At 43.0% G+C, this 27038-nt stretch overlaps 1 protein-coding gene across 2 annotated transcripts in view; it reads left to right on the top strand.

Moving 5' to 3' along the window:
* The window catches only part of COL14A1 (collagen type XIV alpha 1 chain), a 393953-nt gene that overhangs the window by 323410 nt on the left and 43505 nt on the right, over nt 1-27038 (top strand). For both annotated transcript variants that reach the window (XM_033933023.1, XM_033933024.1), the window contains exons 41-43: nt 7401-7454; nt 16280-16351; nt 24521-24556. In XM_033933023.1, coding sequence (XP_033788914.1) covers nt 7401-7454; nt 16280-16351; nt 24521-24556 — 162 coding nt within the window. The remainder of the gene's footprint in view (nt 1-7400; nt 7455-16279; nt 16352-24520; nt 24557-27038) is intronic.

Genomic DNA, 27038 nt, shown 5'->3' with positions numbered 1-27038 from the left:
TGAATCGATTTTTCGATTCAATTTTCCTGCCCAATTGGGTGTTTGTTTGTTTTTTTTCAAACATTCTGGTGGGTTTATTTTATAGCCTCTTCACCTCTTTTATAACCTCGTCACCCCCTTTGCCTTCTCCTAACCACACGCAGTAAACAAAATAAACAAACAAAAAAGACTTTTCCTCTCTGTTAAATCCTAGCTCACGTTCGCAATCTAACACCAGCTCTGGCAGGATACACGTTTCAAATCTGACATATTGTAATCACAAAACAGAAAATAAAATTATTTTTTTACCTTTTGTTGTCTGGTCTTTATTCAAATCTTGTTGGTCCCAGGCTCTGGTTGTCTTCTGATAACTTGCTTGCCAGGGTCTCCTTCTTTCTTCTTTCTCCGTGCTAACTATCTTCCATCTCTGTCCTCCCCTTCCGTTTCCCTTCCCTCCCCTGGAGATCTGGCATCTTTCCTTTTTTTTGCTTCCATCCACAGATCCACCTTTTCTTAACTACCCTTTCATACAGCATCTCTCCCTCCTTCCCCACCACCCCAGGATCCACCATCTCTCCCTTTCTTTTCCCAACTACCCTCCTATCCAGTATCTCTATCCTCCCCCTCCACACCATCCCTTGTGTCCAACTTCTCTCCCTTTCTGTTCCTTCCCTCCCTAAATCTCATTGTTCACCAACTCTCTCCCTCTCTTCTGTTTTTAGTCCCATTATTTCTTCCCCCCCAAAGTCCAGCATATACACGTCTCTTTGAACCCCCTTCCCTCCCTCCCTCCGTGTACTTCTACACCAGGGCCCCCTCCCCTGAAGGTCTGGCCTCCCTTGAAGGCCTGCATCCCCCCCCCGAAGGCCTGCACTCCACCCCTGAATGCCTGCCTGTACCCCTGAAGGTCTATGCTACCATCCCTGAAGGCCTGTCCTCCCCCCTTGAAGGCCTGCATCCCCCCAAAGGCCTGTCCCATTGAAGGCCTGCCCTGTCCCCACCTGAAGTGAATCAATGAATCAATTCAAATCGTCTTGAATAAGTCCATTACCCAGCATATTACGGGCAGCACTACTGTGTGGTGGAGTGTTAGAGCTACAGCCTCAGCACCCTGAGGTTGTGGGTTCAAATCCCACACTGCTCCTTGTGATCCTGGGCAAGTCACTTTATCCCCCCATTGCCCAAGATACATTAGATAGAGTGCGAGCCCACCAGGATAAATAGGGGAAAATGCTTGAATACCTGAATATAAACCACATACGGCTATAAGTGGCATATAAATACTAAAATAAATTGTGAAGCCTGTTGTTTGATTTTGAGGCTTGCCATTTGTTAAAGGTTTTGTCCCAGACTACCCCTTTTGCAATTCATTAACAAACTTGGCTATTAGTTAGTGCAACCTAATTTTGGGTGCCATATGTAGAATGCAAGAGATATTGGCTGTGCATCCACTTCTGAAGCTGGTTCTTAAATCATTCCCCAAATAATTCTGTGTAGTGAAAATATCCTGAGATAACTCCCCAGTAGTCTTTCAGTTCTTATACACAACAATTTTATAAACTGTGTCCATAAACTTATATTCCACGCTGGATCACAAAACACCGTTACTGGCGTTGTTGAATAATGGATAGCATTGACGCTAAGTGCCCCTTTATTAGACTGTCTTCCCCAACCTTGAGAAAGTGATCGAAACATGTCGGAGAGAGAGAGAGAGAGAGAGGATGAGTCAATGTCGGAGCAGCATTATTAAGCTAAGTTTACATATTTTAGTAAGAAGTAAAATAAGTATTAAATAATGAATTAAATTATTGAAAAAAGAAAAATTTAATAGCACCGTGATACAGGGCACTAATGAGGATTGCAGCCGCTTGGTGTTATGTTACACCTGCGGCAATCTGAAGAGTCCTGTACAGAATGGTGTTTTGTGAGCCAGTGTAGAATATAAGTCCCTGGTTGTCTAGCAGGACCCCCCTGCCTAGCCCCCTGACCCCATACATCAAATGAGGAAGGAGCAATGCCCATTCGTTCCTGCCTCCAGTGTTGTCATCATTAAAATGGCTGCACCTTGCCCCAACACAGTGTATTCTGGGATGTACTGGGAGAGGGCCCTATACCATATAATGGAATATCCCCTTATATGGTAGGCAGGCCCCGATTGGTGCATCTCAGGATACACTGCACAGGGTGGGGCATCTCATTTTGCTGATGACAGTACCAGGAGGTAGGAGCAAGAAGGCATTTCTCCTGCCTCATTTGAGGTACAGGATCAGAGGCTAAACTGGGGGTTGTAGGTTGGGTGGGAACCCACTAGACTACTAGATATTGGGAGAGGGAGAGTATTACTAGACTACCAGGCAATATATATGGGAGGAAGGGGCCTGGGAATGTATGGCCAGGGAATGCGGGGCCACTATATTTTATCAAATTTATTGTAAACCGTTTAGCCAAAGTTCAATAGACCAGTGTTTCTCAACTTCTTTAAGCCAAGTACCCCCTAAGTCTAACAAATATCAATCAAGTATCCCCACCCAAGCTCCACCCCAGATCCCACCCCCATAATAATAGTACTAATTGTAATGCAAATAGTACTAATTGGAATTCTTTGTCATATACACACAATATAATCTTACTAATACATAATGGTAACCACAAAATAAAAAAAACCAAACAGTACACTGTATACAGAGAAAATGTTAATTATCATTTATATTTGGAGGTTTTTTTCAAAGAAGTCAAGGCGGATGATTTTAAAATATGCAATGTCATTTCAGTAACAACAGTAGAAAAACAGAAAAATATAGTACAAAATATAGACAGTAGATATATAAAACGGGCACATTTCGATCACTAAATTGAAAATAAAATAATTTTTCCTACCTTTGTTGGCTGGTGATTTCATGAGTCTCTGGTTGCACTTCCTTCTGACTGTGCATCCAATGTTTCTTCCTTTCTGCCTCCTGCACGCTTCCTTTCCTCCAGACCTCATTCTCTTTCCCAACCAACATCTCTATCTCTTTCCCTCCATGAGTCCAACATTTCTTCCTCTCTCAACCCACGGATCATGTACAGCATTTTTCACCACTGTCCACCAGCTCCATGTCCATTTCACCTTCTATCACCCCTCTCCAGCACCATGCCACATCTCTCCCTCCATCACTATGTCCAATATTCCTCCCTTTGCATCCCCTTCAATCTGTCCCTCTGTTCCTTCTCCACCACCATATTCAACATTTCTCCCTCTCATACTTCTCTTTCCCATGGATCTCTACTTCTCTCTTCTCTTTCTCTATGCCCAATTTTCCTCTTTCTTCCTTTCCCCATGTGCACCATCTCTTTCCCTCTCACTCATACACTCCTGCCCAACAATTCTCCCTTTTTACTCCCTCCCTCCTATGTCCCAATTAGTGCCCCTTCTTCCCTCTCTTCTGGGTCCCATGTTCATGTCCCCTACCCCTCACTGCCTTCCAGCCATTGTCCCAGAATCGTGCCCCTCCAGTGCCCCAATGCACTCCTCTCCCCCCCCCCCCCCCGCTTTCTCCCTTTGATCCAGAAAGATTGGGTCCCCTTACTTATTCGAGCCGCACTCGCACCTTCAGCAGCTTGTTGGGGGGACGCAAAGGCAGTGATTCACATGCTGCACGTGGCTGACCCACAAACCTTCCTTCTGACGCACACAAATTATATACTTTCTCACCGCTTCATTTCCTAGTTGTGGTGAAAAAAATCTTATTGTTTATCTTTTTGATATTTTTTCCTTTTTTGGGTTACTTTCTTAGGAACACTTAATGAAAAGGCAAGGAAATCATGCTAAAAACTGCATGCAAAGAATCAGTCTACTAAAAATTGTACTATTTCCTTTCATAAACTCAATTCAGGATCTACCGTGACTTTTCCTACAAAAGAGATTGCAAATGCCAAATACAATGTTTTGGAAAAGCAGAACCCTGTTACAGTGCATTACAATAATACAACTACCGGTAATTTGTTATTGATGCATTAATGATTGTAATAAAATCTTTTTTTGTTGTTTAGCAGTGGCCTAAGCTGATAAATTTGACTAAGCAATAGAAACATCCCCTGCACCACCGCCAAAATCTGGACTGGCACGTATAACTTCACATCAAGTTTCATGCCTAGACTAGTAACTGACACTGTGCCTTTTAAAGTAATGTTGACTCTGGCAATTGAAGGAAGAATAGTTAATAATATGTGACGCCAACTGATCCACAGAGCTTCTGATTTAAAAGGGTTCAAAGTCTCAGTTTATCTCAAAAGAGCCAGTTTGCAACAGCTTCCTGACATAAACTAACAAAATGGAAAACAGAAAATAGATTAAAAAAAGGAAAAGTAGAAAGAAGGTTGGGGGGGAGGGAGGACTGAGCCTAAACTGTAAAAGCTATGACATGTAGAACTAAAAGAAGAAAATAACCCTTTAAGGGGTTTGATGCAACTTGAAAGGTATTAACGTAGAACAAAATCTTTTCCAGAGAAAGGAAAATGGCAAAACCAGAGGACATAATTTGAGGCTGAGGGGTGGGAGACTCAAGAGCAATGTAAGGAAATTCTTCTTTACAGAGAGGGTGGTGGATGCCTGGAATGTGCTCCCGAGAGAGGTGGTGGAGAGGAAAACGGTGACAGAGTTCAAAGAAGCATGGGATGAACACAGAGGATCTAGAATCAGAGAATAATAGCAAATATCGAAGAACTAAGGCCAGTACTGGGCAGACTTGCACAGTCTGTGTCAGTATATGGCCGTTTGGTGGAGGATGGGCTGGGGAGGGCTTCAATGGCTGGGAAGGTGTAGATGGACTGGAGTGAGCGTTGATGGAGACTTCAGTAGTTGGAACCTAAGAACAGTACTACCGGGCAGAGCTTTGGATTCTAGCCCAGAAATAGCTAAGAAGAAGAAGGAAAAAAAACCCCAACAAATTTTTAGATTGAATCAGGTTGGGTAGACTAGGTAGACCATTCGGGTCTTTATCTGCCGTCATCTACTATGTTATTATGCTGTGCATTAGAATAATACACTGTTTCTGTGTATAGCATTCCACTGCACAAATTAGGTCATGTCAAAGGGTTTCTATACTCTATGGAAACTAAGAACTATTAAGAGCATATTTTGATATTAATTCCTTTCGACTGTTAGTCCAATCATTGGTCCTTAGTCAGCTGGATTATTGTAACATCGTCCATCTTTGTGGAACTCAAAAAAAAATCTTCAAGGACTTCACATAATGCCGAATGCAGCAGTTAGATTGATTTTTTTTGATCTAAAGAATTAAGATCATGTCACCGATTTCTATCGTCAACTGCATTGGCTTCCGGTTGAAGCACGGATTAGATTTAAGTTCGGCTGTATTTGTTTCAAGGCATTAACAGGTCTAATCCCAGAGTATCTTATGGAATCTTTCATCATTACAAATTCTAAACATTCTAGAAAATCTCACGCAAAGGGACGCAAATATAAGAAGTTCCAGGAACGACTGTTGTCCTTCCAGGCAGCCTCATGGATTAGGGATCTGACTCAACGTATTCACACTTTCTAATTCGTATCAACAATTTCGACGTGCTTTAAAGACGCATCTTTTTACAGAATCTTTTGGAAGTTAGATACTGGTTGTTTATTCATTTGTATTGCTGAGCTCTGTGAACCGCATGGAACTTAACGGTATTTGCAGTATACAAGTGAGATTTTATGTTATGTTATGTTATATACCACCATTACATGGTACAATCAGTATAACATATTATATACAGCAAGCTTGTTCAACCTTTTTCTACAGGGGCCACATTATATATTTTGTAACATTTAGAGAGCCAATATATATACTGTTGTATTTTGCTGCGTGTTTCGTCAATTAGCGGCAAAATATGATAGTGTATTGTCCCCTCCCCAGCCTTTACCCCAGTGCTAGATTTACCTATAAGCTACAGCCAGTGGTGTAGTGAGGGTGTGAGGCGCCTGAAGCGGTGGTGCCCCTCCCCCACTCTCGTCTCTGTCCCCCGAACTCCTTCCCCGATCACCCCCCTGCCGCGCGCACGACCCTTCCCTTCCCCTATACCTCTGGTTGCTCACCACTGCAAGCAACAAGGCCTTCAATGTGCTCCTCGCAACTGCGTCTCTCCCTCTGATGCCCCTTCCTATGCGTGGCACCCGGAAGCGACATCAGCCCAGGAGATTGAAATCCTTTACAATGTCTATTCTATCGCCTTCAAGCTCAAAATCTTCATCATTTTCCATGGTCGTGATCTTCATCTTGTTTATGTTCAGTTCTAATCCCATGTTATAACTTTTGGCTTTGACTTTTCTCAGTAGATACAGTGGGTCTTCTTTGCTGATGGTGAAGAGCGTTGTATCATCTGCACAGCACAGGCTGTTAATATTTCATCCACCAACTTTGAAACTGACACTCTCATCTTCCAAATTTGCTTTTATTAAGATTGTTTCACTGTACAGGTTAAATAGATAAGGTGACAAGATGCATCCTTGTATAATGCCATGTTTTATTGAAACTCAATCAGATACTCAAGCATTTTTCCCTGTCTGCTCCAGCAGGCTCACACTATCTAACGTACCTGGGGCAAGGGGGGGGGATTAAGTGACTTGCCCAAGGTCACAAGGAGCAGCATGATTTTGAACCCACAACCTCAGTGTGCTGAGGCTGTAGTTTTAACCACTGTGCCACACCAGACTAATTTGGTTTATCATTTCTTACATGCGGCCAAATTAAAGATGGCTGCAGCATGGAAGGACCTGGGATCCAATCCCTTCTTACTTGGTGAATCAAGATGTATCATGTATATAAAACTGAAAAGTTAACAGCTGAGAGACGTAAGACTGTTGGCAAATGAAGATGTATCTGGAGAAGATGTTCCTGGAAAATTGAGTCTCTCTCTTATACACAGTTGGGTAGAATATATTGAACTTAGTGGTTTTGCTCTTTCTCCCTTATTTTCTTTTTCCTCCCCTCCCTTTTTTTTTTTTTTTAAAAAAAGATAAATTTGGGGTGAGGGGAAGGTGACATGATGGGGACTTTTTTGTTTATTTTGTTTGGAGGAGAAATTTACAAAACTGGTAACTGTTTTCTATGTTGCAGTGCTGTATATTTCTTGGGGGGGGGGGTGTTTCCATTATAATGACATCATTGTTATTTACATTTTGGATAACTTTAATAAAGAATTGTTTCAAATTTAAAATATGTATTTTAGTGCCACAATAAACAGATTTATTAATGAAATGTATGAGAAGCATGTTATGGCAGTATAAGCATTAGTGACTCTTGTTCCAATTGGTAAGGTAGTAAAGAAGAAAGCTGTTTGGATTATTAGTGATAAGTGAATTTTGTTCTGAATTAATTAAATACAGGACTGATATCTTCTTGATATACTAAACATTGGCTTTTTCATATTCTGTATGCCAGGGAGTTCCAGGAAACGATGGATCTATCGGACCACAGGGTTCACCTGGGTCCATTGTGAGTAATATGTATCGATAATTGACATACTTTTCTATATTGCAGAAGTGTTAATAAGTTTTTACAAATTAGGTTAAAAGATTGATTGAATTTAAAAACAGAATACTCAAATTAGTGATGCGCCACAAAACATACAAACTACATATCGTAGGTATTCTGTTGTGTCTGTTGTAGAGTCATTGTTGAGTTTGAAAAAAACAATGAGGTCAATAGTCTAAGCGATTTCACAGGCTAGAAATGGCTCCTGGCTGGTGAAATTGCTTGTTCAGGTCTAAGTGGCCATTTTCAGTGGCACTTAACAGGGTAATGTCACTGAAAATGTCTACGCTTCGAACTTCACGGTATAGCGGTATATAAGAAATAAATTATTATTATTATTATTACTTAAGACCTGATTCTAGTAACAGCATTGTAAGGGTCCTTTTATTAAGGTGAGCTAACTGGTTTAGCACACGCTAAAGATTAGTGTGCGCTAAATGCTAAGGCGCGTGCTAAATCGGTTAGCACACCTTAATAAAAGTACCCTTAAGTTAGGTGGAGGTAGGCACCCTACTGCCCCCTAACAATTGTTTTAATTGGCGTGGTAATTGATCATGTCATTTAAAACCAATTAAAAAGTCATTTTTAAAAATGTAGGCGCCCGCAAAGAGGATGCCGTAATCACAGCTAAGGAGGCACCTAATGGTCAAAGTAGACGTGGTTTATGTTGGAAATGACCTTAGGCACGACTGTAGACGAGATTCTCGTCAAGCATAGGTGCCAGTAATAAAAGCTTGCAAAACCCTGGCCTACATTTCCGGCACCTATGTTAGATGTAAGCCACGATTCTCTTAACGGCGCCTACGCGTAGTTGACATGCGGCCGGTGCCAGGTTTGGTGGTGCCAGCCGATGTAGGTGCCATTACTAGACTCAGGCCCTTCATGCCCGACGTGAAACCAGCTATTTTGGGAGCATTCCAGGGGCAGAGACAGCCCTTGGCCAATTAACCGCCGATATTCAGCACATAACCAATCGAGGTAACCGCATAAGGAGGAATGCATAAAAGTTAGTCCTGTCTTTGTGCGGTTACACCGTAGCTGGCTATGTGCTGAATAGCACACTTAACTGACTACGGCCCTCAGTTGCTGAGCCGCGGTAGAGGTTTCTACGTAGCCCAGTCCGCTAAATGCTCTGACGCTCATAAGAATTCCGAGTGTCGGAGCAGCGTCAGAGCATCTATTTATTTCCAAAATTTATTGCTCGCGCCATCCTCTAGTTCTGTGCGAGTTACAGAATACCATTCATCATTAAAATACAGGCCACAAAATACAGGCCACAAAATTGTACAACAGCCTTGATAAATACCTGTCTGCTAAACAGCTCTACTTACTATCCGGAAATCAGGAAGAAAAGCTGCGTCTGAATAACTCTTGTCTTCAGTAACTTCCTAAAATATAGTCAAGTTGCTGCTTTCTTTACTTCAGGATGTAGATTGTTCTACCATAATCCACCCTGAACTGCTAATATTGCTCGTCGTCAGACCCCAGATTTCACCTGGTTCAAGGAGAGTACCTCCAAACATAGGGCTCCTTTGACTAATCTATGCTAGCGGTTTTAGCGCCCGTTTAGCATGCGGTACAATGCCCCGCGAGCTAGACACTAACGCCTCCATAGAGCTGGCATTAGTTTTTCCGGGTAGCGCAGGGATTAGCGTGCGCTAATCTTCAGCGCGCGCTAAAAACGTTACCCCAGCTTAGCAAAAGGAGCCCATAGTTGATCCTCTGGAGCACAATTTCCTCATCGGTTAATATTCGGAGAAAATGCCTCCGGGCCACGATAGAAACCACTACTGCAGCTTGATAAAAAAAGGGGGAGGGGGGGTTATGTTTTTGCTGTCTTCATAAACCTGTAAATTTAATGCTGGAGCCCAGACATGGTCTGGCATTCAATTTCCAGGTATAAGACCGGTGGTGGTCAGCAACATGCTTATCACAGCCAGCTGAATATCGGGCACACTGAGCATGCTTTTCAAAGGTACTCGTTTTGTGCTAAATGAAAGATTAATATCAGACTCTTTTAAACAAAAAGAAAAAACCCACAGTTGTGGAATTTCTCCCTTTTCATGATTAATTTCAAAATATTTTATTAATCCCTATCCACCTGTGTATGAAGAAGGAATTATGGATTCAACAGAACAACCAACTGTCAATTTATGTCAAATAATATTTTATTGATGACAAGTCCAGAACAGAACCAAACAAATCCAGAACCAAACTTCAGAAATACAAAGATAACAAGCAAACAATAGTATACAACAAAAAGGTAGTCATCAAAATTTTTTTTCATATGGTGAGAGCCTCCCAACCCATCCACAACTCCCCCCCAAAAAAACCCTTTTCCCCAAAAAACACAGAGACCCCTCTCCCCCCAGCAAACACAAAAAGCGGAACAAGCCTAAAACAATACTCATCCCTCCCAAATATTCTATAGTAGAAAAGAGCCTCTAAAACGACCCTCAACCCCTAACTCTCTAAATAGCAGAAAACCAACAGGCACAGTCGTCGGCGAGCTGTACTCTGATACTCCACGACAATCAACGAACAAAGACTCTTCACCCCCACCCCATGAAAGAGACCCCCACCACCTCCTCGCCAATGGAACCTCCCTCCCCTTTGGCAACCAACCCCCTTGTAACCCCAAGCAGTCCACAGCCCTACCACATACATATCACCTACACTCCCCTCCCACCACTCCCCACTGAGTACCCACAAGCAAAAGAAAAAGAGGAAAGAGAAGAAGAGAAAACAAAACTTTAAAAATAATTCAATACTAGGCTCCGAGCTCTAGGAGACAAAATCTGTATGTAGGCATCCCAAATCTGCAAAAAAAGGCGCTTATGTTTAAAGGTGAGACGGGCATGCCGTTGCTCCAGTAACATCAGCCCATGAAAACGATTATGCCAGGCCCAAAAGCAGGTACATCTCCAACATCCATACAGCAAGAATTATTTTTTTCCCCATCAGGCCACCCTTCCGCATCAGCATTAGATTCCCCTTGTTGGGAATATGAAAAGACTCATAACGATCCAGGAGTAAGCCTACGGGGGACAGCGGTAAAGACTGGCCAAAGAGCCTCTCCAAGAAACGGAGAATAGCCCTCCAAAATGCCTTAACCTTTGGGCAATCCCAAAAAGCATGGAAAAAAGATGACATTTAGGGCATAATGGAGTAGGAACTCCACCCACCCTGTGAACCTGTTCCTGGGAAAAATATGCTCTGTGAAGCACCCGGAACTGGCACTCCCTAAGTTCATCACTAAGAGAGATCCCTGAGATATGATTAATGAGGGAAGAAAAATTCAGGGAATCCACGGCACCCCCAAATCTCTTCCCCATCTCTGACCCAGTGTCCCATAGGACCTAGGAGGGCCTAAGATAGTCAAGGCACCATGCAACACAGACACCGACACCCCAACCTCTTAAAACTGAGCAAGAAAAGCATGAATTTTATGGCCCAAACAAAACTGCAGTCCAATTAACGATAAGGAACCCACATAGTGGTGTATCTGCTTATAAGCAAAAATACCCCCCAGACCAGAGTGGTGCAAAGCAGGAAAATCCACCCAAGGTTTGATTCTACCCTCCCCATCCAAGAGATGTTCAAGAAGGAGCAACCCTTCCCAAGTCCAGAGAGCAAATTTAAGGTTATCAAGACCAGGAAGAAATTGAGGATTACCTTGAATAGATAACTGATCGGACTCCCGATAATTCCCGTCAAGCCGACTGACCAACTCCTTCCAGTTAGAGCACCAAGAGTGTAAAAGAACTCTTGATTTCATTACCGAGGGCATCATCTGTGCCGGGACCTGAAGCAGAGAAGATGCCACAGATAGAACAAAGCAGATTCAAAATCCCTAGAAAGAAAGTCCTCAGTGACCAAATACCAGTCCCCCAGATAGCGAAGCAAGCAAGCCACGTTGTATTCAGCGATGTCAGGGAGACCCATACCTTTTTCCCCTGCCAAAGAAACCGGGCCAACCGCCGATGGAGCTGCTGAACATCCATCCCCTTGAGACGAAGAAGTAATAGCTGAAGCATATAAAGCCACCTGGGAAAGATGATCATTTTATATAATTGAGCCCGGCCATAAAAGGAAAGAGGAAGATTCATCCACCTCTCCAAACATTGGGAAGTCGAAGCCAACAAAGCAGTGACATTAGATTCGTAAAGATTCCGGACAGAACAAGTGAGTAATACCCCCAAATAATGAAACAAGCCCTCAACCCAGCGTAATGGAAAATCCCCTGGCCACTCCAATCGAATAGATGCCTCAGGCGCCATAGCCAAAGATTTATCATAGTTAAGCTGAAAGCCAGAGTAATCACCATATTCCTTGAAAAGCGATAAACGAATCGGAAAGGAGTCCCAGGGTGCAGTTAAATGAACAAGTAAATCATCCGCAAAGGCTGAAATTTTAAATTCATGACCCCTGAGTCGCTCTCCCCGAACCTCCAGATTAGAAATAATGTCCTGTATCAAAGGATCTAAAAATAACACAAACAGAAGGGGTGAAAGAGGGCAGCCCTGCTGCATGTCCCGCCGTATAGGGAAGACTGAGGATTGGACTCTATTTACAAGCACTGTTGCCTGGGATTGACTATATAACACCTCTACCGCTTTACTAAAAAAATCCCCCGAAGCCATAATGCTGTAAGGTACTAAATAAGAATGCCCACTCCACCCTATCAAATGCCTTGTTGGCATCAAAACTGACCAGCAATGAGGGGATATGCTCCCGTTCTACCCACTCTAGAGACGTCAAGATAGTGCAAAGATTCCGTGGTGTAGTCCGACCCTTAACAAAACCCACCTGTGGGTCCGCAATCAACCGAGGAAGAACCCGAGCAAGGCGATTTGCCAGTAATTTAGCAAAAAGCTTCGCTTCAGCTGTCAGTAAAGAGATGGGCCTATACGAAGAAGGAGAGAGAGGATCTTTCCCTGGTTTAAGCAAAACCACGATCTGAGCCATCTGCAGCGACGGAGGAAGAGATCCAACTTTTACCACCCGATTGAACATACGTACCAACGCCGACATGATGTTAGGTTGTAGCAACCGATAGAACTCGTTCCAAAAACCATTGGGCACCACAGCCTTACCTAAAGGAGACTGTCCAATTGCATATGCCACTTCCTCCTCTGAAAAAGGAGCCTGCAACTGGGCGGCCTGGATGGTCCACCTGATCTAAATACAGATTTCCTGCCAAAGGCGAGTCCTGTGGAGCAGCGTAAAGAGATTGATAAAATTGTTGAAACACTGCAGCGATCTCATCATCCCAATGAACGAGCCTCCCGTCAGCAGCCTGCACTTGGGCAATAGGGGAGAACCCCTTCGCCCGCCACTCTAAATTGGCCATCAGCAACAGTGCGGTCATGGATAAGTTCCTGCAAGATCTGCTGGGACGCCAACAATAAAGCCCTATTGAAACCAGTGGGGCGAAGCCCATAGCGATGTCGGTCTTCCCGAACCTGACGCTCCAAATGCATTAACTGTCGGTCCCTCTGTTTCGTCTTCCTACTGGAGAAAAGCCAGGGTCTCCCCTCTCAGAACTGCTTTAGCTGCCTTCCAGTACAAGATGGGTTCCCCCACGTGCCCTGCATTATGAGTAGTGTAATCCCGCCATTTAACAATCAAATAGGGAGCAAACTCTAGATCAGAATAGAGAGAGAAAGAGGGAATTGCCAATGGTAACTCTTCTGAACATCTCCTAGAAAATCTAAATCTAACAGAATCATAGCATGGTTAGAGACATCATAGCCCCCGATTTCCACCGAGTGAACCTGGGAAAACAGCGAATAATCAATGCGGGACAGCGTTGCATGGCCCCTAGAGGTATGAGCGTATTTCCGATCCCCCAAATGTAATGTCCTCCACACATCTAGCAAAGATAAAGAGGAAGCAAATAAGGGGAGCCCCCTGTCTGAAACAAACCTGTCCTGAGGGAGGGCTTGAGACTTGTCAAGAGTAGGATCAAAAGGTTGATTGAGGTCCCCTCCCAGCACAATAGGAAGATTCTGATGCAGAAGGCATGTGAATACCTGAATAAAAGCTTTATACCAATTGGGAGCATATATATTGCACAACAACTCCTGTCTATGAAGGGTCACTCTAGCTATTAAATAATGGCCCTGTGGGTCCGACCACACTTTGTGAGTTATAACATTCAGTCCCTTCCGGAACAAGATCACAACCCCAGCCTTCCTGTGAGAAGCAGGAGCCTCTTACACTTCCCCCACCCACCATCGTTTAAGTTTCAGATGTTCTACTTTAGGCAAATGGGTCTCCTGCAAAAAGGCAACGTCAATTCACTGGCGATTTAAGGTCCGCAGGATTTTCTGCCTCTTAATCCAACTGTCAATTTAATTATTCTCACCTCATCATTGCCCATAATCTCTTTTTTTTTCTTTTTCTAAGTTTGCAAAATAAGTGTTTGATAAATCAAAAATATGAAAAAAATGAAAATTTATCTCAATGCAATGTCAATTTCAGTTGTTTAAACTTCTTTAAATCATGACTCAATAGAACTGTATAACTCCACAAAGTCCTGTAGGTAAATTACAATCTCATAACAACTATAGCTCCATAATCATCTATCTCCAGCCTGGTTGGTGATTTCATCTCTTTGGGCTAAACTAAGCTAAACCTTAGGCTTATATAGCGCATCTTCTCTATAACAATAGAGCTCGGCACGGTTTACAAAAAATTAGAAAAGAGAGCAAGTACAATATGAATTTGGAATAGTATGGGAAGGAGCGGAATTTACAACTTTGAAATAGCCAAGTTTTCAAATGTTTTCAAAATAGTTGGAAGGAGTCCAGATCATGCAGTTGAACAGGAAAATTTTTCTACAGCTCAGTAATTTTGGAAAAGCAGAGATTTCCCTAATTTGTCATGGAGCATAATAATGAACAATTGAATAATAATACAAATACTGCATATCGAAAACAGACTCCAGGATATAGAAGATGGTATCATACATAAAACTTAGCTAAGGGGGAAGCTTTAAAAACTCAGCGGGCCTCAATGAACCAGAACAAAATTTTAGTGACCCAACATGAGCCGTGTTCTGGTGCTCAGCGCCAACATCAGGAGTCAAGCGCTCAAAGATAAATTGTCAGCGTCCCGGTAACTTTCCACCATTTGTTATGGGATGCCGACAGTTTATCTTTGAGTGCCCTGGTATGCTGAATCTTGTTTGTATTGGCCATGCATTGTTTTTCTGACTTGTCTCAATAATCAAGGACGTTGCTTGACCTATGATGCAGGTGCTGGGTCAATAAAGTTTTGTCCTGGTTCATTGAGGCCCGCTGTATTTTTCTTGTTTTATGTTTTTGTGTACTTTGACCCGCTCCATACTGTTTTTGAAGCTTTAAAAACTAGCACATGTGCATTTCTCACCCATAAAATTTATTGCAGAGCTAATGTCACACAAGATTGAAAACATTGGGGTTGATATTAAGCCAGTGGCACTCAGTGTAATATTTTGCTGACTGCCACCAGCCATATACCTGGAAATTCATTGCTGAGCCATGTCAAGGCACTGGCATTGAATTACAGGGGGGCCCCCGTATCCACAGGTAATGGGTTCCAAGACCAACTGCGGATATGTGAAACTACAGATAATAGCGAACACTATTTACTGTGGCTTGCCGCCCGAGTGCCGAGCACCCCCGCCTACTCACACTTTACCTTACCATGCCCACAGCACCCACAGCGTATCTCCTCAAATCTTCACTGATAGTGAGCATCATCTCTTGCCTTCTGCCTGAGCTCCCTCCCTCTGATGTCACTTCCTGGTCTTGTGTCTTGGATGTGACCTCAGAAGAAGGGAGCTCAGGACTTCGTGAGCAGCGGGCAGGAGATGATGCTTGCTGCTGGTGAAATTTTTGGGAGGTACGGTGGGGTAGAGTTCAGGCAGGTGGGAGTGCTCAGCACTCGGGTGGTAAGCTGTGGATAATTGAAACCGCAGATTCAGAGGCACTCCTGTACTGAGTTTGTGGAGCTGGGATAAACCATAGCTGGTTAAGTGTGATATTCAACACTTCACTAGCTATGGGTTGCCACATAAAGTTACGATTGAATTTTATGCGGTCCTATTGACACAGTTACCTGGGCTGGTTAAGTGCTGAATATTGCCACTTAGAGGAGAATTCTTCAAAGGGTGCTAAGCATGTTAGCACATGCTAATAATAAGCATGCGCTAAACGCTAACGATGCCCATAAGAATATAATGGGTGCATTTAACACGTGCTAATTGTTAGGGCATGCTAACGCAATTGGCACCCACTGAGGAATTCCCCCTCAATCAGAAAAATGCTGACTGCGCCCCAAGAATGCTCCCAAAATAGCTGGTTTTGCGTTAGATGCTAACTGGACATTTTCAGAGGCACTAACCAGTTAAGTGCCGCTAAATATGACCAGTTAGTGCCGTTCAGGCAATTTAACCAACCAGGAGCTGTTTCTGACCAGTTAAATTGCTTTGAATATCGACTCCACCGTCATATGCAAAACTTCTCTCACAAAAACGCTTGTCTTTCGAGATCTAAATTCGGTTCAAATAGTTTTAATCTGTGCAACTTTTTAATACTGTTCCCCTTGGCGTAAGAATTTAGAAAAATTTCCCCCTCTCAGGAGAACATAAGTGGTCGGTCTATACATTTAATTACCTGCATGTTTAATCACACTTCTGTTCAATTGTTGTCCATCGCTAAAATAAATAAAAGATGAAAAAATATGCTGTGGCACCAAATATTAACTGATTCTCTTTGTCTTAACCTACAACTATGTAGGGGAGTCCTGGTTCCCCAGGCTCACCAGGTGTTCCAGGAGTCAAAGGACCCCAAGGTGACAGTGGGCCTGTGGTAAGTAATCTTTTCAAATTCTTATGGGTGTCAGTCCAGTTTACTAAGTTGTGCTCAAACAGTATATTTATGTACTGTTGTACTGCAGAAAAATTACTGTGATATCTGTTTACCAATGTTTAGGAAATTCTTTGGTAATTGTCTTAGTGTAGCCACAGGCAACTGGTTTGTGCCTTCTCAGATGTGGCAAAATGATGTGGCTGCTGTGTTTTACAGGCACTGACAGGAACAAGTAGAACTCATTCCTTTTTTTTTTTAGTTCAATCTTTATTGTGGGGTAAAGACCTAGATCAACTGCTTTCGCCCACTACTTATGAGGAATTCAGAAAACGTCTAAAAACTCAACTGTTCTTAAGTATCTAGACAACTGACCCACTCATCTTCTTTCTCCTCCATAGTGATTCCTCTGTCCTATTAATCTCTTTCTCCTCAACAACGCATTTCCGGTCCTATTAACTCTCCTCTTCCCCCCCTCTTAAATTCAATCAATTTGTACCTCGCTTAATCTATTGTAAACCGCATAGAACTTAACGGTATTGCGGTATATAAACTGTCATTATTATTATTATAATAAAATTTTTACATCTTACAGAATATTCCAATTCACAAATAGATCATAACATATATGTACCTACAATAAGAAATTTTTAACAAGAACGCATCAATATCTTATCCACCCAACCCACCCTTGCCAAATCCCCCCACTCACCCTTACCTAGCCCCCCCACCCTTCCTCCCTTCCATTTGTCTGGCAGGTCATTCATGCGCTCACACATACTGCTTAACAAAACCTTCCAAAGGGCCCCATACATCCTTAAATGAGGCCATATTCCCCGACCTTTCAGCTAAGTTAGCTTCATATCTATACAAGAGACATAGGGCTAGATGCACTAAGCAAACCGATCGTGTACCGATTGGTTTGCAAACCGATTTTCCTCCGACCCAGTTCACTAACCTCTCTTCCGATCCGATTCTGATCCATGCATGCAAATGAGGGGAAACAACATGCAAAGTAGGCAGGGACGCGATTCACTAAAAAAAAAAAAAAAAAGAAGAGGGACACCGACTGGGCTGACCGATCCAAAAATAAGCGACTGCTGAGGACCAGTCCTCAGGTCCTTTCCGACTGCCCTGCCTTCTGCCACCTTGCTCTCTGCCCTACTTCTCTGCATTCAGTCCTGATCTCTTACCTGCCCCGATCTCCTGCTCTGATCCCCGATCTCCTGCCTGCCACGATCTGCTCTCTGCCCCCATCTCCTGTTCTCGCCCCGAATCTCTCCTGCCGCCCCGACTCTCCTGCCCTTCCCCGCAGTGCAAGCCCGTGGTTTTAACCTGCGGGCTTAAAGGGGGTTAAAACCACGGGCTTGCAAAGAAAAAAATAGCAAAAAAAAGAAAAGGTTTTCTGCTCTACCAAGCACGGAGGGCCAGCGCATGCGCAATCCATCTACAGTCAGAGAAAGGGCGGGACCGCCGGAAGAGGAAGCAGCGCAGACGCAGGGCTCAAAGAAGGGGCAAGACCGCCAGCAGAGGAAGCAGCAGGACAACGGTAGGCAGCTTCTCTATGATGGGGGGGTGGGAGGCTGTGGGGGTTTGAGCGGTCCTTCAGGGTGGGGGTGCGAGTGCAAGTGCGAGCGGTCCTTCGGGGTGGGGTTGCAAGCGGTCCTGCGGGGTGAATCGGACATCGGGGGGGGGGGAACTATGTAAAAAAAAATTTGTACAACGCGCTCGCGAATATAACGCGCATGGTTATACTTGGTTTGTAAAATCGTGTATAACGCGCGCGTTATATGCGTGAAAATACGGTATATATGAGCATAGGAACTTATACCCTATGGAGCTCATAATCGAAAGAGAAAAACGTCCAAAAACCGGCCTACATTGGCACTTGGACGATCATCGGTCAAAAACGTCCAGGTGCCGATAATAAAACCGGGTTTTGGACGTATTTAAAATGACCTAGGCCTTCACAGTGCCGCTGAACGACCATAGCTAAACGGGGCATTTCAGGAGGAGTGTTGAGAGCGGGATTTGGGCGGGACGTGGGCAGGCTTAGACTTAGTTGTACTGTTATACAGCACAATTGTTTTATCCCTAAGTGTGCTTTATTTAAAAATTGTAGTTCAGCATTTCTTTCCCAATGGTTTCTAGTCTGTATATGTGTCTTTTGTTAATATCGATTAACCTAACATTGTCTTGTATAATATTTTAACTTTCATTTGTTTTGTTTCTTTTAAAGATATCTCTTTTATTAATGCTGTACACCACCTAGAAATCTGAATAAGCGGTATAAAATTTTTTTTAATAAACTTGAAACTTAAACAGCATAGATAGAACTTGGACGTTGTGACTTAGACCATTTAAAACATGGTCTAAGTAAAAAAAAAACACCTAAAGTGACCGGATAAGCACTGCAAACACATAATACAGACCCCTACACACTACCCCAGTGATCGCCGACTCCCTCCCCTAAAAATATTAATCACAACTTGAAAATTGTGCCTCCAGAATATCATCGCCTGGCATAGGAAAGCCTAATCATGCTGCACAGAGGCGTCTTAAGCTGTCTTGGGGGTGAGTAAGGACCCATGGAGAGATGGACCCATGCCCATAAGCCCCTGTAATCACTGCATTGATATTGAAACATTGATATTGAAACTCCCCTATACAGCCCCAAAACCCTTTTGTACTGTCATATAAGTGGCTCCTGCAGCCATAAGGGCTATTGAGGTGGTAGATAAGTGGGTCTAGGGGATTCTGGATGTGGTTTAGGGAGCTCACCATAACCTATAAGGGAGATGTAGTGAGATGATGACATGGCACCCTTTTTGTGAAGTTCACAGCAGTGCCCTGTAAGGTACCCCACTATTTAGGTGTTCAGTCCATCACTTTGCAGACCCCTCCCAAGTCCAACAGGGCTTGTTCTAGGCGTTTTTGACTTGGACGAAAAGTTGGATGAAAATGTGGCATAAAGATGGACGATTTAGCGGCTTGGACGATCAGATCAGCAGGACGTATAGTTAGACGATTTTCAAAATGAAAAAAAATTTGGACGTATTTTTCGAAAATGTGTCCTAAGCTATTCTATAATTTGGACAATTTGCGACTTTGACGAAAACGGACTTAGACGTTCCTTTCGATTATGCTCCTCCATGGCTTAAAGCAGAGTTGTAGAACTCATTCCCGCTCACACCCTCAACCCCTGAGAATGGAAAATAGGCTTGCAATGGGATAGGGACTGGGAGGCTGGGTTCCATGGGATACCTTATTTGACCAGGTACAGGGCCACAGAAAGGAGGCAAGGCTGAGATGAAACAGGACAATAAATCCTTCTATATAGACAGGGGTATCACGGGAAGGTGCCGGGACAGGGGGCTGTGCATTTAGAAATAAGATTCCCTCTCCCCCCCCCCCCCACCACCACCACCACCGTGGTGGAGATGTGTACATCAGTAGTTACTCTAATGAGACAGGCATCTTGCACAGATGGGAAGTTGTTTAATCACCTGGAAACTGTTTGGTGTTTCAGCCCAGGAATCCCAGGGTACTCTAGGATGTGCAGTATGGACTTTCAGATTTGTTTGAGTTTCATTCACTTCTTTCTCATTCGCGGCTTGAAACTGTATATTTTGATGGCATTGTGAAGCAGATGGAGGCCTGCTTTTGACAGAAAACACCTAAACTCTGTGGACTCGAAACTAGCATATGCCATGAGTTTATGTTGCATGAGATTCACCATACCTAAGCAAAATGGGTGGAGGGAAAGAGACACTTTCACCTTTATTTATATAACAAGGTGCTTGTTCGTTCTTATTTACCCAACGTGTGGTAGATACTTGGAATGTGCTTCCAGAGGACGTAATAGGACAGAGTATGGTACTGGGGTTCAAGAAAGGATTGGACAATTTCCTGCTGGAAAAGGGGATAGAAGGGTATAGATAGAAGATTACTGTGCAGGTCCTGGACCTGTTGGGCCGCCACGTGAGCGGATTGCTGGGCGCGATGGACCTCGGACACCTGGCGGCACATTTTTATAAAAATATAACTTTTAAGCATGAAGTACGCCACTGTACAAAAAAAATTAATTTGTAAAATATGTAATCGATACATAGAGGAATATTTTATGTAAACTTAAATATAATTCAAGTGTGTTTGCAGTACAGTAATTAAAAAATGGGGTGTGAGGAATCACTACTGTGTTTGAGACCTTTTCAAATATGGTATCAGGAAGCATTAACTGATAATCCCAAGGATAATTTAGACCAGTGATTCCCAACCCTGTCCTGGAGGAACACCAGGCTAATCGGGTTTTCAGGCTAGCCCTAATGAATATGCATGAGAGAGATTTGCATATGATAGAAGTGATAGGCATGCAAATTTGCTTCATGCATATTCATTAGGGCTAGCCTGAAAACCCAATTGGTCTGGTGTTCCTCCAGGACAGGGTTGGGAACCACTGATTTATACCTTGGAAAGTCCAGAGAATTTTTCTTGAATAATGCAACTTGCGAAGTTTACCAGAATCTGTATTAATTGGTTTGAATAATAATGAGCTGCTTTGCAAATATTTGTGATAAACACAGTTAAGGTACTATAACATTAATTGCCCTAAGGCAGTGGTTCCCAAACCTGTCCTGGAGGACCCCCCAGGCCGGTCGGGTTTTCAGGTTAGCCCTAATGAATATGCATGGAGTAGATTTGCATTCCTGATACCTCCATTATATGCCGATCTCTCTCATGCATATTCATTAGGGCTATCCTGAAAACCCGACTGGCCTTGTGGTCCTCCAGGACAGAGTTGGGAACCACTGTCCTAGAACATTAGAACATAAGAGATGTCATACTGGACAGACCAAAGGCCCATCAAGCCCAGTATCTTGTTTTCAACTGTGGCCAACCCAGGTCACAAGTACCTGGCAAGATGCCAAAGAATAGGAGAGATTTTATGCTTCTTATCCTAGAAATAAGCAGTTCATTTTCCTAAGTCCATCTTAATAATGGCATATGGACTTTTTGGATAATTTTTCGAAAAGAACATTTTTTAAACCTTGCTAAGCTAACTGCTTTCACACATTCTCTGGCAACAAATTCCAGAGTTTAATTACATGATAAGTGAAGAAATATTTTATCAAGTTTGTTTTAAATCTAGTTTCATGCCCCCTAGTCTTAGTATTTTTGAAAAAATTAAACAAGCAATTCACATCCTCCCATTCTACTCAACTCAGTGTTTTATAGACCTCTGCCATATCTCCCCTGAGCTGTCTCTTTCTGTTACTTTAGCTTTTCACCAAAGGGAAGTTGTACCATCCCCTTTATCATTTTCATTACCCTTTTCTGTACTTTTTCTAATTCTGTTCTATCTATTTTGAGGTGCATTAACTAGAATTATTGTAGACTATAAATACTTATAGGCAAAGAACAGACCACTGCACTTTAATGAAGCTTGCCTTGAGCTCAGTTTTGGAATCAAATAATTAAATTTTAAATCCCCCAAATCCTAATTTTAGATATAATCGTCTCTGTTCTAGTTGTTGCCCAGTTTCTATTTTGCAGTCCTCTGGATTACAATATTATAATATACTGTATGTTTGAATTGTAATTTGCTCACTTGTGGGTGGAATATAAATAACTGAACAAAAAAAATCAAGACATAAATCCAGTTTATATGTAGCATACTGGGGGGGGGGGCAGTATTTCATGCCGTATCTCTGCTAGCTAGGTTCACAACTTGTTCTGACAGTATGAATATACAGTGCTGACAGGTCCTATGAGACTATGGGACCCTTCACATTCAGACTGCAGACTGAAACCAGCTGGCAGATGATGCTGACGTGACATGACATGTTGCTTTTCTCCAGCCAGCTAAAGGGAAGAAGATGTGGAGGGGGGAACAGAACGAGGCAGAGGAGTTCCTGGTGGGAGAATAATTGGTAGAGAGAGAGGGAGGGAGGGAGGATCATGCAGAATCTGTTTTGCTACTTGGGATCTAGCTAGGTACTTGGGAGTGGACCTGGGTTGGCCACTGTTGGAAACAGGATACTAGACTTGATGGACTTTTGGTCTGTCCCAGTATGACAAGTTGTATGTTTTTAGATGAGTCAAGTATAGGACAATCAAACCATTGTGACATCACTTATGAGTTTGGCTCTTAGGCATTGGTAGAATGAGGCATTATGACATCACAATCTCAGCTCTGGACTGTTGCTGCTCTTTAGGTTGGCCATGGTTGGAAACAGGATACTGGGCTTGATTGCCCTTCGATCTGTCCCAGTATGGCAATTTTTATGTTCTAATGGGAGAAAGAGAGGGAGAACAATTCTCGGGGCACTTGATCTCCCAAATTCTGAAAGCTAGCCTGTTTTAATATGCATTCTGCCAGTTGATCATGTTTTTATATATTATCCTTAAATATATAGTGGCACAAAAATATAAGATGTGTCATACTGGGTCAGATGATCCATCAAGTTCAGCTTTCTGTTCCAAACAGTGGCCAATCCAGGTCACAAGCACCCTGCAGGATCCAAAAGGACAGATCCATTCCATGTTGGCTTTTCTGTAATTAAGGAATGTAGCTTCTTTTAAATATGATACAGCATAGTCAAAAACATTTTTATAGATTTGATAATTCAGAATACTTTATGTTGTACAGGCAACTTCTGCATTTAACTGTGATTTTATCAAAATATTTATTAAACTTGAAACTTTAACTTCTCTGTGAAGCATTTGATGTTACACTTTAAAGAGTTTTGGAGACTCCTTATTTGGACATGTATTAATGAACAATTTGGGATTGAACTGAACATTAACAAGATATGTTTTTCCATGTGAAGTGACTGCATGATTCTTGATTTGTTTGTTTCTGTGCATGGTTAAGGATCTCATAATTAGAATATTTATAGAAATTTGAGTCTAATAATTATTCAAATCCTTTTCTGATCATTTTGACACCCATAATCATCTCGTATGATAAATTATATGTACAATAACTGGTGGGGGGGGGGTAGGGAGGTGGGGGGGGAAGAGATGTTCCTGATATTTTCTTATAGGATTAGTGATATTTGATTTGTTCAATAAAAATGTGCCAATTTAAAATAAAAGGGAGAGAAATTTAATAGGTGATTTCACAGCTCTTTAATATCTACATAAGAGACATTGTTGTGCTGGCTGTACATGTCATAGTTGATTGATATACAGAATAACAACAAAACTGGAAAGGAAGAACTAATAAAGTAAACTTCACTTAAATATATAAACTTTCAACCTGAGAGGTGCTCAGAACCTTGAAAAACAGGAAGTGATGTAATCACGGGTGACGAGGAAGGAAGAAGTTTTCACTCAGTTCCAGCTTGTTTGGCGGCTCTCTGAAGAAGCCTTGCGGCGAAACGCGTTAGAGCCCGCTGGAGTGAGACAGCTTCCTAAAGCACCCATGCAAGCTAAGTTCACATTTTTGAAAAAACGCTGAAGTTATTATTTTGTTCACATGATTGTTTTGGTACATTAATTCAATTTTTAGAAAAATTGGTTCACTATATTCTTTCTAACACGGGAGAGGATGCAATGATAGAACACTGAAATGTCTATAGGGGCTTGTCCCCATTAGCATTTATTCCACCTTGTTTTTCAAGGTTCTGAGCACCTCTCAGGTTGAAAGTTTATATATTTAAGTGAAGTTTACTTTATTAGTTCTTCCTTTCCAGTTTTGTTGTATGATTCTGCTCTTTTGGGAGACATAGTTTTAAGTTTGACCCAGTAGTTTTCATTGGGATTGATATACAGAATAGCCATAATAACTCTGGGATGGGGGTATAATACAGGGGGTGAGAAAGTACATAATACCGCTTTAAAGGGACATAATAAAATGTTCACTTATTTATAACTTTCATGCCTCGATGGTTATGGTTTAGAAGCATTCTGTTAGGGGAGTACTGGGAAGGAGAGAATTTGAACGTAAAATGCAACCGACATATTGTATTTTTTCTTGGATTGTTTATTGAATTTTCCAATAAAAATATTTGCATAGAAACTGATAAAAAGGGAGCGATAGGGGAGGGGGATTGGGTATGTAATATGCAAAAAATGTTGAACCAGAAAGCATTTGTTCAATAAAAAATTATATGTACAATAACTCTAGATTGATTTCAGTTACAAACTTTGTATTTTCATTTTTTGTAGGGTTTTCCTGGTTCCAAAGGAGAAAGAGGTGAAAGAGTAAGTTATCTATAGCTGTATTCACCTGTATTTACTGAATTGGATTGGATAAAATAATCATACTCATAAATTGAACTTGAACTTAGATTTGGTCTTCAAAAGAAGACCTCAGAACCTGTTCACCTTCCCCCCTCATAATGGCACCCGACGTAAGAAACTTTACGACAGCCTTCTAGCAACACAAGCAGCGAAAATTGACCCCACCATCACCAAACTGATGATCAACACAACAGACATCAAAATATTTCGAAAAGAAATCAAAACATTCCTTTTCAAAAAACACGTCCTTACTTAATATTCTCCTCCCCAATCGCACATGCACTCCTCCCAGCAAATAACACTCTAGTCATCCCCTCGAACCTTACTTACCAAAAATATCCAGACTCCTAAATAAGCATCTCCTAAAGGTATCCATTTAACCTTCTCCTAAATAAGAATCTCCCTTAGGTATCCGTTTAATTGATTCCTTCAAAGTTAGGTACCTTTCTTCAGTTGCCTATACTATTTTCCCCACTGAACCTTGTAATCTACTTGATCCCTGTCGAGTTATTCTATCGAGAAATCCAGATTTCTTATACAGTGGTGCCTCACACAACGAACTTAATTGGTTCCAGGAGCAAGTTTGTTATGCGAAAAGTTCGTTATGTGAAACGCGTTTTCCCATAACAATACATGTAAAAAAAAATAATTCGTTCTCCCTCCCTCCCACTGTCTGTCTGTCATTTTTCCCCATTTCCCTGTGCAGCAGCATAAGGGGTTAGGGAGTTTCTCAGGCTGGCAAACTGTCTTCTCCTCTCCCTCTCTAATGCTCCTCCTATGCTTTCCTTTTCTGTTCTCTTCCTCCTTCACCATCCCCTCCTCTTTGTCCAATCTCTCTCTCTCTGCTTCTCTCCTCCTCTCTGATTTTCTTCTTCTACCTTGCCTCTCCTCCACCCTCTGATGCTCGTCTCTCCTGATTCCCCCCTCTGGTGCTGGCCGACTCGTGGCTGGCACCCATTGGCTGCTGCGCGCGAGACCTGCCAGCGGCCGGATGCAATGGGAAGCAGTCATCTGTTGGAGGCTGTAGTCGGGAGTCAGCGCCGTTAAAGCTGGTGGTCGCCTGTTTGAAAACTGTCACGCCGCTGGACCCGGGAGGCGACAGAGAGCAACCGTTGCCAATCCAGCGCGTCTCTCCCCGTCTCCTCCCTGTGCGCGCATGCTCACTCTCAGGCCTCCCCTCCCCACCCCACCATCCTAACTCATACCTTAGGCCGTCCACCACCAACACCACTTCCGCAGCTCGCTCGCGCTTCGATACCCCGTCCCCTCTGACGCTGGAAACAGGAAGTGTTTGGGGGGGAGGGCTAGATGCTGGATAATCGGGGGAAACAAGTGAGAGAGGGCAGTTAAGTGCAGTGCCTGCGCGGAAGGATGCAGCTCGGGCGACTTCGTTGTGTGAAACGAAGTCCGTTGTACGAATCAAGACAAGAAGTTCGTTGTGCGCAGCGTTCGCTGTGCGAGGCGTTCGTTAGGCGAGGCACCACTGTACCTGTATTTCTATACCACAGCATGTAATTTACTTGATTGTTGTTATGTTATTCTCTCGGTAATGCCCTGATCTCTTTTAACTGTAATCCGCTTAGAACCGCAAGGCACAGGCGGAATAGAAATCACAAATGTAAATGTAAAAGGACCAGTACAGTGTTATGAATTTGGCAGCTAATGTTAAAAATAATGTTGGGCCATGCATTTGGGATGCAAAAAAAAACCCCAAGGGAAAATACAGTTAGAGGATGAAGAACTTTGGGGCATGAAAGAGGAGACGGATTTGGGAGTGATAGTATGTGATCTATCTTAAAGTGGCCAAATGGTTGAAAAGGTGACGGCAAAAGCTAGAAGGATGCGCGGGGAGAGAACGAGAGCCAGAAGGCCTTGAGCATGCGCAGATGCTCAAGGCCCAGTCCGGGAAGAGGCAGGATCTTCGGGCACCGGCACTGGCACCTCCTGTGGGCTGGTGCTGCGTGCCGGTGCCAGCTTGGGGGCAAGCCTTTAGTGTGGGCGGGCGGGGGATGCCGGTTCACGTAGGGGGGGGCGGGCGTTTGCGAGGGAGGCGATGCTGGTTTGCGGGGGCGGCGTTTGCGGGCGGGGGGGGGGGGTCGATGCCAGTTCGTGGGTGGGGGGACTCGCAAATCGAGTCAATGCTCGGTTTGCGAGTCACGATTTGTGAAAAATGGTTTTGCTCGTCTTGCAAAACACTCGCAAACCGCGGCACTCGCAAACCGAGGTTTGACTGTATTATGTACAATTCTCAGACCCTAGCTTCAAAATAATATGAACAAGATGGAGTTGGTCCGGAGGAAAGCTACTAAAATGCTTAGTGGTCTTTGTCATAAAACTCATGCGGACAAACTTAGGGACCCTTTTATTAAGGCGCGCTAACCAATTTAGCTCCCACTAACCGATTTAGTGTGCGCTAACCAATTTAGCATGCGCTAAATGCTAA

Source organism: Geotrypetes seraphini, chromosome 2 (assembly GCF_902459505.1).
Source record: "Geotrypetes seraphini chromosome 2, aGeoSer1.1, whole genome shotgun sequence".
NCBI lineage: Eukaryota > Metazoa > Chordata > Amphibia > Gymnophiona > Dermophiidae > Geotrypetes > Geotrypetes seraphini.
The sequence above is the reverse complement of the archived record's forward strand: the minus strand, read 5'-3'. Positions and strand labels throughout refer to the sequence as shown.